Here is a 10405-nt window from a genome sequence, read left to right on the forward strand (position 1 = left end):
TCCCTACTGAGTAATATTTTTTTGCTGGTCTTCGCTTTTGCTCAATCCAGATTTGTTTAAATTTCTTTTCACTGTTCGAGACGACATTACGACATTCCTAACAGTTGCGATGATTTTTGAGGGCATTAGTTCTTGTGAGTCTCCGATTTCTGTAATTCTTCTTCAATCAGTAATATCAAATTTTCCATTGTCTTACGTTTTTTCAGATAATGTCACAATATAAAACTGATATGAATTGACAAATCTTTACAAAAAGGAACCATAATACCATCCGTTGTACAACGGACATCATAAGGGACTTCAACTTTATGTAACGGATCCTTTATCATTTAGAGAATAGAAATTTCCTTATGTAAAGGACAATCCTTTTATTAAAGTACCTTTATAGGTTACAGAATTTGGGCCTTAGTCTCTAAAATGAATTGGTTTATTATTTCAATAATTTTTGTGTTAATTAATAAGAAATAGAATAATAGTCATCATCAAGTGTCATCAGTAATCAGGGGTGCAATTGCATCTTAATGTTTTATTACGGTCCAGCCGCAGAAAGGGGCTGAGTAATTATAAAAACGTCACTCAAATCTTGAATGTCTGGTCTGGGCTAGAGCAAGCAAGTGTAATCGCAGCTTCAGGAACTTGCGGAAGTTCTCGCGCGAGCTATTTTCTCTCCTGTGTATACAAGCATTTTAGATCTTGCGCGAGTTCTCGCAACTGTTCCAAATTAGAGGTCTGTGAGAAATTGAAAAAGCCAAAACTCACCATATTCTCGCGTGAGAAACTTGCAGTATTTATTGCAAACAGTGTAAACACATAAACAAGAACTCGCGCGAGAACTCACACGCGTTTCACTTAAGGCTCTGTCCTACCCCGGCCGAAGTGCATAGGAAATAGCGCAAAACGCCATTACTTTTTACGGCCACAAATTAAGAGTTGAAGTTTTGATTTTTTTGGTACGTGTAGACAATATCGAAATGTACACGGGAAACTGTGATTTTTAAAAATTCATAATAGATTTATTAAAAAAAATAAAAACTGAAAAAACGCCATGTCGTTTTACGGGCACAGTTTTAGGAATTTTTGCTTACTCCTTGATTTTTTTCAATTATGAATAGTTTTTTTAGAAAAAAATAAAATGTAATGTAAAAATGGTCCTCAATTTTCTAAAAGTCGGCAACCAACACTTCAAAATACAATTGATTTACAACCCCTCGCAGCAGGGGTCTCTAATCCTAAATGACGGTTCGACGACTACGACTCGACCGAGTCAGGATTGACCATTGGAACCCCAACCTACTCACTACCAAGAGCTGAAGATCATGAATCCCATAACATTTTAATCTCATTCTTATCAAGATTATTATTACTAAATTTTCTTGCCAGGCATAAAGCTGGCCCAATTACCAACGAACGAAAATTCTAATTATCATGACGAATATAACTCGGGGGCTCGAAATTGTGGGAAATTTTTCCTCCAGTACTCGTAGTTTGTTTCTCCAGACAATTGGCTTCGCTCACTCGTGCAATTGATCGTCGAAAAAACTACTCGTCTGTCGGAAAAATTTCCGGCAATTTCCAGCCCACTCGTTATATTACTTATGAGAATTCAACTCACCATAGATTCGACCAATAAGAGACATTTATTTTTTCAAATAAACCAATCACAGCAAACTTTGCCAACAATGCCAACACAAGAGCTACCGGACCCAACACAAAAGCTACCGGAGTCAACACAAAAGCCACCAGATCCAACACAAAAGCTACCGGACCCAACACCAAAGCTGCCGGACCCAACACAAAAGCTACCGGAGTCAACACAAAAGCCACCAGATTCAACACAAAAGCTACCGGACCCAACACAAGAGCTACCGGACCCAACACAAAAGCTACCGGAGTCAACACAAAAGCCACCAGATCGAACACAAAAGCTACCGGACCCAACACCAAAGCTGCCGGACTCAACACAAAAGCTACCGGATCCAACACAAAAGCAACCGGACCCAACACAAAGACTACCAGACCCAACACCAAAGCTGCCGGAGCCAACACAAAAGCTACCGGATCCAACACAAAAGCTACCGGACCCAACACAAGAACTACCGGACCCAACACCAAAGCTACCGGATCCAACAGAAAAGCTACCAGATCCAACACAAAAGCTACCGGACCCAACACAAAAGCTGCCGGAGACAGAGATCATACCTGCCGAGATACAAGCGAGATTTGATCGCAATTCTTGGCTAATATCTGTTCACGCGAAGAAAGACTTTAAATGGATTTTTCAGTGTCCTGGTATGATTTACAATGAAAGAAGATTCACTGTAAATTATTTTTGTACATGTAACAATTTTGGAAAATCTCTAAACGAGACATGTAGAATTTTAAATACTTCATAGGTATAAGGATTTATACATCCGTTCTAAAAGTCCTTATTACAACAAATTCGGATTAGTACACAACGTTACCAAGATTAAGCTGTATTCTAATACGAATGTCGTGCTTGTTAACGTGGACCCTCCATTTCATGAGAAAATAGTTCCAAAGCCTCAACCTACTTTGATCTGGGACAAGGATTATGAGTGGTCCTATGCTGTTGAGGTTTATTGGCAAAATTCAATTGAAGACGAACCATTTATAGAACGCATATGGACAACAGTAAACCCACCATCAAATCTGGAGAAAAAAATTTGCTCTACTTACGAGAAGAATTACTATTTTGCAGAAGTGATGACCAATTGCAAGGTCTCACTAGCTTCCTCGATGATGGAGTCAAAATTTTGTATCAAGCATCATGCTTATCGTTTGGAGAACACCTCTTTTGTCATGCCTGAATGTGAAGAATAATGTTAAATTGCACTTGCATTGATTTATTTTTTGAAATTGTTGGACAATATAATAAACAATAAAATAGTTTATTTTATGTATTGTATATCATTTGGAGTAGAAATTAAGATATTTTTTATTGAATATGGACGATTGCGGCTTAGGCAATGCAATCTGGCCGGAACACAAAAAGCGATTTTACTTCGAATAGTACATATACAGGTTCCCCAGAACTCATGACCCATAAAGCAAGGGAGGGTACCAACAGCAATACAAATGGTAAATTTTAAAACAAAAATTGATTAAGTTTAATAGTATTCGAGAAAGGATAAAAAAAATTCGTCTTAACTCGATTATTTTTAGAGCTAAAAAATTTTTGTTTCAAAATTTTCGTTTAGAATTGTTGCCTCCATAAGCATTTTTTCTCTGGGTAACGATTTCTGGAACACCTGTATACAGGTGTTCCAAAATTTGCGAAACAACTTAGTGGTACATTGATGAGTAATGACTTATACTGTTCAAAAAAATGTTTAAAAAAAATCCATGCCTTTTTGCTTTAAATATTTAATAAAATATTTTTTTTTAATCGTTTAATTCAATAATTAGGAAACATGAACATACCATTTTCGACAAATTAACAGAAATGACACTTTGGGTTTTAGCAACACAGTTAGCAATTGCTTGCTTTACAATATTATTTGCTTTAAAGCGATTACTTTATGCTGTTTTTACCTGAAAAACTATGCGGCAACATTGCACACGCATACAAATAAATGTTTTAATCACAATAGCTTCAAACCTTTCAAATCCAATGACACCTAAATTGTCAGAATTGTGATTTAATAATGTTCACAAATAATGAATACGCTTACATGTATTTGATGTTGGGCGAATGCCGAAGCAATGCCACCGCAACGCAGCTGCAAGAGTATATCGGGAGAGATATCCATTAAAGAAGGCATCCAACCAGCAATGTTTTTAGACGGTTGAATCAACGAATACGGGAGACAGGAGCGTAGTACCAGAAGGAGCATTATATCGGGATCGAGGGCGCCCCAGAACAACAAGAACACCTCAAATGGAAGAAGCCGTTTTAGATTTAATAGAAGAAGACCCAGCAACGTCATGTCGTGCCATTGCTAATATGATGGATACCTCGTCTAGCGCAGTCAGCAGAATTGTTCGAGATGAGCGACTCCATCCTTACCATTTCACAAAAGTGCATGCATTATTGCCAGAAGATTTTGTAAGAAGGGAAAATTTTTGCAATTGGTTGTTGGAACAGGTTCAAGATGACCCTCAATTTTGTGGAAACATTATGTGGACCGATGAAGCAAATTTTTCAAGAGATGGATTTTACAATACTAGGAATTATCATTACTACGGTTTTGAAAATCCAAAGGTATTTACATTGTCCAAACATTAGCAACGATTTAGTGTTAATGTTTGGGCTGACATATTCGATAATCGTTTAACTGGACCAGTTATTATTCCCCCTCGACTTGGGGGAGAATTTTTTTTAGAATTTCTCATAAATTATACCAAATTTAATTGATGAGCTTCCCTTAGCAAGACTTAATAATATGTGGCTACAAATGGATGGCGCTCCAGCCCATCATGCAGCGCCTGTAAGAGCTTGGTTAAACGAAAATTAAAGTAACCCAGAAGGTTTAAGGCTATATTGCACTAATAAAAATTTTGACCGTCAATTATCATCTCTTTTGTACCCTTATCGGCAAGCGCGTGTCCCAACAATAAATCATGGTTTGCCTGAACTAACCAGAACCGGCTTAAAATATTTTAGTAATCATAAAATTAGGATTTATCTGCGGTGCTTAATTTACCATTTATTACATTCTTTAAGAAAAACAATAGAAATGTGGGTAATCTACAATTAATAATAATCTCTTTGCCCAAGTTTGATGTAATTCATGCACATGTTTCCATAATTTTTAAATATTATTAAGCCGGGACTGGTCGAAGTGACCAAAGTAAGCGCTGCGGTACAACCAGATGGTTTACAACTCTGGGATGTTTTCTATTGTAGACAAGTTAACTTTTTTACACAATGGGATAATTTTACTGCTGCTATATAGCCTTATACCTTCTTGGTTACTTTACTCCGGAAGATGGATAGTGGCCAGCGAGATCGCCCGACCTTACGACCCTAGACTTTTTCCTCTGGGGCCATATAAAGTCTACCGTATACCGAACACCGGTGCCAAACCAAGCCGTTTTAATGAACAGAATTTTTGAAGCAGCTGGTGCCATAAATGAGGAAATGCTAGACAGGGTGCAAGCGAATATAATTCGGCGAGCAGATATTTGCAGAAATCAACACGGACAAAACTTTGAACAATTGTTGTAATGTTATGAGTTTTTTTAATTTCAATTTATTTGACATTGACATAAAAAGGTAGTTTGTATTATTCTGTTTTATTTCCATAGATATAACATAATTTGCACCTATGTATTGTTGCTTTTCTAATTATTGATATACTGAAGAGGTTGCCAAATTTAGTCTTAAAAGAAGGTTTATATCTATTCGCCTATGAGAACAGATTTTTTTTTCACATTTTTTTAACACTATTTGTGTTAAGTTGTTCCGCGAATTTTGGGATATCCTGTATATACGATTTTTCTTTTAAGCATTTTCAACTTGAATAGCCGCTGCAAGTCTTGTGGTCTCTATTTAATAAATTCTAAATATTTGGACTACCCTTTGAAAGAGCTTTTATAACTTTTATCAAAATTTATGGTTAAATTAACACGACACTGAGAGAGTGCTTTCATCTAGAACGTCCTGCATTTAAAGAGAACCAAAATCGTCTTAATCGTTTCTAACAAAAGGTAGTCTTGCAACTTTTTGTTCTCTAGTGAGTACTATTTGTTGTGCTGGTCTTTTGTTGCTCCGTCCAGATTCGTTTAAACTTCTTCTTACTGCTCGAGACGATATTACGACATTCCTAATAGTTGCGATCATTTTTGAGGGCATTAGTTGTGAGTTTCCGATTTCTGAGAGCGGATTGTCGAATAAAATGCTCGTCTTTGGGATTGGTACAACATTAGCGGCCTTGTTCTGGTGTTCAAAATAAGAACCTGTCTGATTTTTTGCGTTTCTAGACGACTTATAGTAGAATGTTTTATTATGAGGTTTACAACTTAACACATCGAGTATCTCTTATCCTGCAAAGTTGATGCCCTTATTGTCTCTTCTATTTTTTATTTGAAAAAAGTAATGACTACGAGTTCATCTACATACATAGTATATGTATTTAAACATAAATAGGTCTCTAAGAGAACATTTCGAAATCCACTTTTATTCTTCGTTCTGGCAAAAAATACCAAACAAGAACAGCTCGAATGTAAAAGGCGGGATTAGATTTGCGAAAAATCTCGCGTGAGTTTCTGTCGGACAGTACTGTTCCTAGTGTTCCTAGTGTTCTACCCCTGCAAGTTGACTCTCAGGAACTTGCGAAAGTTCTCGCGCGAGCTATTTTCTGTCCTGTGTATACAAGCATTTTTGATCTTGCGCGAGTTTTCGAAACTTTTCCAAATTAGAGGTTTGTGAGAAATTGCAAAAGCCAAAACTAACCAGATTCTCGCGCGAGAAACTTGCAGTATTTATTGCAAACAGCGTTAACACGTAACCAAGAACTCGCGCGCGTTTCTCTTAAGTCTACCCAAACTTTATCAGCACGTTGTGACGATTTGTTTTTGCTAGTCAAAGCGTTGCTACAACAGTTTTTTTACTTTGACGTTTAGTCAGAATGAATTCGCGCACATTAGACTTAATTTTAATAGTATCTGCAACATTTTTTGTGCTAACTGATATAATTTTGGCGTTATGTCTCCGTTTTGTTTTGCCGCGTTATGTAATTGACGTGAATTCATATTACGCCGGTGGTTACGAGTTACCTTTTCCTGAAGCAGCTGCTAAATGTCATTGTCTACATAAAGTTTTTCCAAATGGAACCAATTCTAATATAATTTTCGTAAAAGACCCAAAGGCCAAGCCAATACAAGAGGAGCCGGAGCCGGAGTCAACACAAACGCTGCCGGCGTCAACACAAAAACAGTCGAAGCCAACACGTAAGCTGCCGAAGTTAATACAAAAGGAGCCGAAGGAAGAGATCCTCCCTGCCGATATAGAAGAAAGGTTTGCTCGCAATCCTTGGATACTATCTGTCCACGTGAAGAAAAACTCCAAATGGAATTTTCGCTGCCCTGGTATGGTTTTAAATCAAAGACAATTCATTGCAAGTATGTTTTGTACATGTAACAATTTTGAAAAACTTTACTTTTTTTGTGTTTAGGCAAGTCGTGTTTTATTGAAAATGATAAATTGGAGAATTTATTCGTTCGTTCTCAGAGTCCTTATTACAATAAATTAGGAAAAATACACAACATTTCCAGTCTTGAAGTGGTTAAAAATACATGGCACATGTTCATTGACGTGGATCCTCCGTTTCGAAACAAAATAGTTCCAGAGACTGATCCCATTCTTCTATGGAGCGACTTTGCTAACTGGACTTACGCTACTGTAGTCACTTGGCACCACTTAACTGAAGACGAACCATTTACAGAACGTATATGGACAAGATTAAATCCACCATCAAATCTGAAGAAAAATGTTTGCCATACTTACAATAGTGAACTACAGTTGGCAATAGTGTTAACCAATTGTAAGGAGTTACTAGCTTTGCGACAGTATGACGATGATATGTGTAGCACGCATGAAGCTTACGTTTTGGAGGATACCTCCTTTGTCATGCCTGAGTGTAAATTCTAATGTTAAATTGGTGTTACATTAATGCATTTTTTGAAATTGTTGGGAAACAGTATAATAAAGACATTTTTTCACTACTAGTTTGAAAATGTATCATTATCTTTGTTGCTTTTGACCCAAGAAGTTGATTTTCTCTCCAACTGATCACTAATGAAGTAATGAATTTATTCGCTACTAAAGTTTCTAAAAAGATATACCGATTTTATGGTATTCAGAGAGTCAATGGTTCTAATGGTAGCTTGTAAATCCAAAACCGCAAGATCCATAAATGTAGGTAAAAATCCAGTAAACAGATGGGGACGAGCGGATGCAAACCAGGACCGGACCGGTCATATTATTTTCTCACCTTACTTTAATATCTAATTTATTCTAGACCACATCAAAAAAAGAGGAAAAAATACTCATTACATATTTCTTTTTAACTTACGATTCTCCCAAAGTATATTAATTTTAGATTCAATTTAATTAATAATTAATTTAAGAATTAAGAAGCACAAGACAACAAAGATTACACAGGCAAACTCGAAGAGCACAAGGGAACGTTCGGATGGTAAATGTTAAATTTGTTCCATTAGAAACTATTTAAAGATTTTTCCGGAAAACAACCCTCACCTCCGTTACACAGGATTAAGATTACGTTTGACCGTCCACTTTCTAATCCACTAATCCAAGAGTAAAGGGTCAAAACAGGTAACTTCACTTTTTTAAGGTTTTAGTCAATAAGATGAAACCTGCAAGCCCCTCATTTTTTCTTCAGCTTCAATCTCGATTGCTGTAAAATAACAATAGGCAACCAACAATACAAGATTTTCAAATTCATCATAAACTCCTTATTTACACTCAATTTTGCATCGTGTTTGCACAATAAACCAGTTTTTTAAATGTCCTTATTGTCCCTTGCGTCAGGCAAGCAACAAAAAGCAACCAGAAATCCAGTGATTTTTAAAACTCCCGCCATTAAACCAATCGTTCTATAACTCTCCACCGAAAGTGAGCACCCTTAAAAAAATCGAATTAGCAAGCTCCAACCTATTTAGGAGTTAATTCTAGAATCTAAACATATTCTGAAGCCTTTTTAATTTTTTCTCTTTATGGAATAAATCTACACGTCACTCGTTTCTGCCATCGTGGCGTGCCAACTGTCAACGAGCTTGTTGACGTATCAAAAATTTGTAGTTACGTTTTAGAAAGTGTACAGTTATTGTGACTCGAAACTTCGCTCAGTAAAGGTAAATTGCTAATTATTACCAATATTGTGTTTAATCTTCAATTAACTGTACAATCAATTCAGAGATTTCATTCAATTTCATTCACGTTTTTGCAGCAAAATGGATCAAATCACGAAATTCATCGAACCAGGCCGCCAGTTCACTAAAGATTCTATTAGATTAGTCAAAAGGTGTACGAAACCTGACCGAAAGGGTAAGAAAACACTTTTTTTCATAGATTTGATTGCTTCAAAAAATTAGTTGTAATTGGGGTAGTTAAGAAGTCTCGATTGTAACCACGTGTCATTTAACTAACAGTCTTGATTAGTTAAATCGTTAACACAAAAAGTTCAAATTGTTTTTGTTGTGGTTTACCTGGATAGATACCAATTGGATCAGCCCCAAATATCTATGCAGTGTGTGTAAATACAAGTTGATGTCATTGTTGTGAAACTAAAATTACAATGAGCGATATGTTTTGTTGCAGAATTCCAGAAAATCGCCATCGCCACAGCTATTGGTTTCTGCATTATGGGTTTCATAGGTTTCTTCGTTAAACTTATTCATATACCCATCAATAACATCATCGTTGGTTCATAAACACTTATTTATTATATAATATACACATCTCAGTATCTTTAAGACGTCAAAGTAAATTTTTATATAGAGAATTTAAATTATCATTTCTAATACAATTTTGTATCTTCATCTCCATCTGTTTGTAATACATTCAAGAATAAATGGATTGTTACAGTTGCTGGTGTTGTGAAAAACTAAAACCATTAAGATTAATTGACCGAGAAATATGTTACGAGCTTATGAGTTATGAGTGTGTGTCTATTTTGGATTTAATTTATTTTTGTGGAAATGTACAAATCCAATTTTGTAACAAATATATTGTTATATAACAGGTTTGTTTATAGTGACGTTACTTGAGATTATAGGTACAAAATAAAATGCCCTTCAAGGTTCAAAATGACGATTGTTTACGTTCAGTTTCTATCGTTTATGCAACCACATATACATCCCTGTTCGGAAATTATTAAACCCTATATTCCTTTATCTAATTTTTAAAATTTTTGTTTGTTTTCTGTTAATAATTTATTCCGCAGAGCTAAATTTTTGCTGTGGAGTTTTGTTCTTCTGCTTTTCAACCCCTTTGTGATTATTAAGTTGTTTAAATATCAAACCCTTTTTACCCTTTAAGTTCAATTCCTTCAATTTGGCTTGTTTTAAAAACCGTCCAAAATAGTGAAAATAATACCCTTCTTATCCAATTGTCGTCGTCTTTTAGAACTTTTCTGATAAATAAAAGAATGCTGTTTTACATATAGATTCGATATCTACCACTAAAATTTGAAATTTTGGTAATTTTAGTGCTACAGCTATGAAATTTGGTAATTTTAGTCTTACAACTATGCAAGTTAGGAGCTGTTTTTGAGTTGCAAATTGCAGAATTATGGGGCGAAAAGCAAAATTTTAATTTTTTAAGACAAGGCAAAAGTTTCCGACTTCCTTCAATAAAATCGGTAATGTTAGAGATACAGCTATGAAATTTGGGGAAGTTCCTATTTTTGAGTCGGGTATT

At 35.7% G+C, this 10405-nt stretch overlaps 1 protein-coding gene across 1 annotated transcript; it reads left to right on the forward strand.

The window, feature by feature from the left end:
* The first annotated feature begins 8683 nt into the window (after positions 1–8683).
* LOC148170161 (protein transport protein Sec61 subunit gamma) lies at positions 8684–9573 on the forward strand. The gene is made up of 3 exons (XM_088043230.1): positions 8684–8838; positions 8934–9031; positions 9305–9573. Exons 2-3 carry the CDS (start codon positions 8938–8940, stop codon positions 9415–9417), a joined length of 207 nt encoding a protein of 68 aa, XP_087899356.1. The 5' UTR covers positions 8684–8838; positions 8934–8937; the 3' UTR covers positions 9418–9573.
* Positions 9574–10405: the final 832 nt, after the last annotated feature.

This window comes from Gnatocerus cornutus, chromosome 8 (genome assembly GCF_029298725.1).
Source record: "Gnatocerus cornutus isolate USDA-ARS CGAHR chromosome 8, icGnaCorn1.1, whole genome shotgun sequence".
Taxonomy (NCBI): domain Eukaryota; kingdom Metazoa; phylum Arthropoda; class Insecta; order Coleoptera; family Tenebrionidae; genus Gnatocerus; species Gnatocerus cornutus.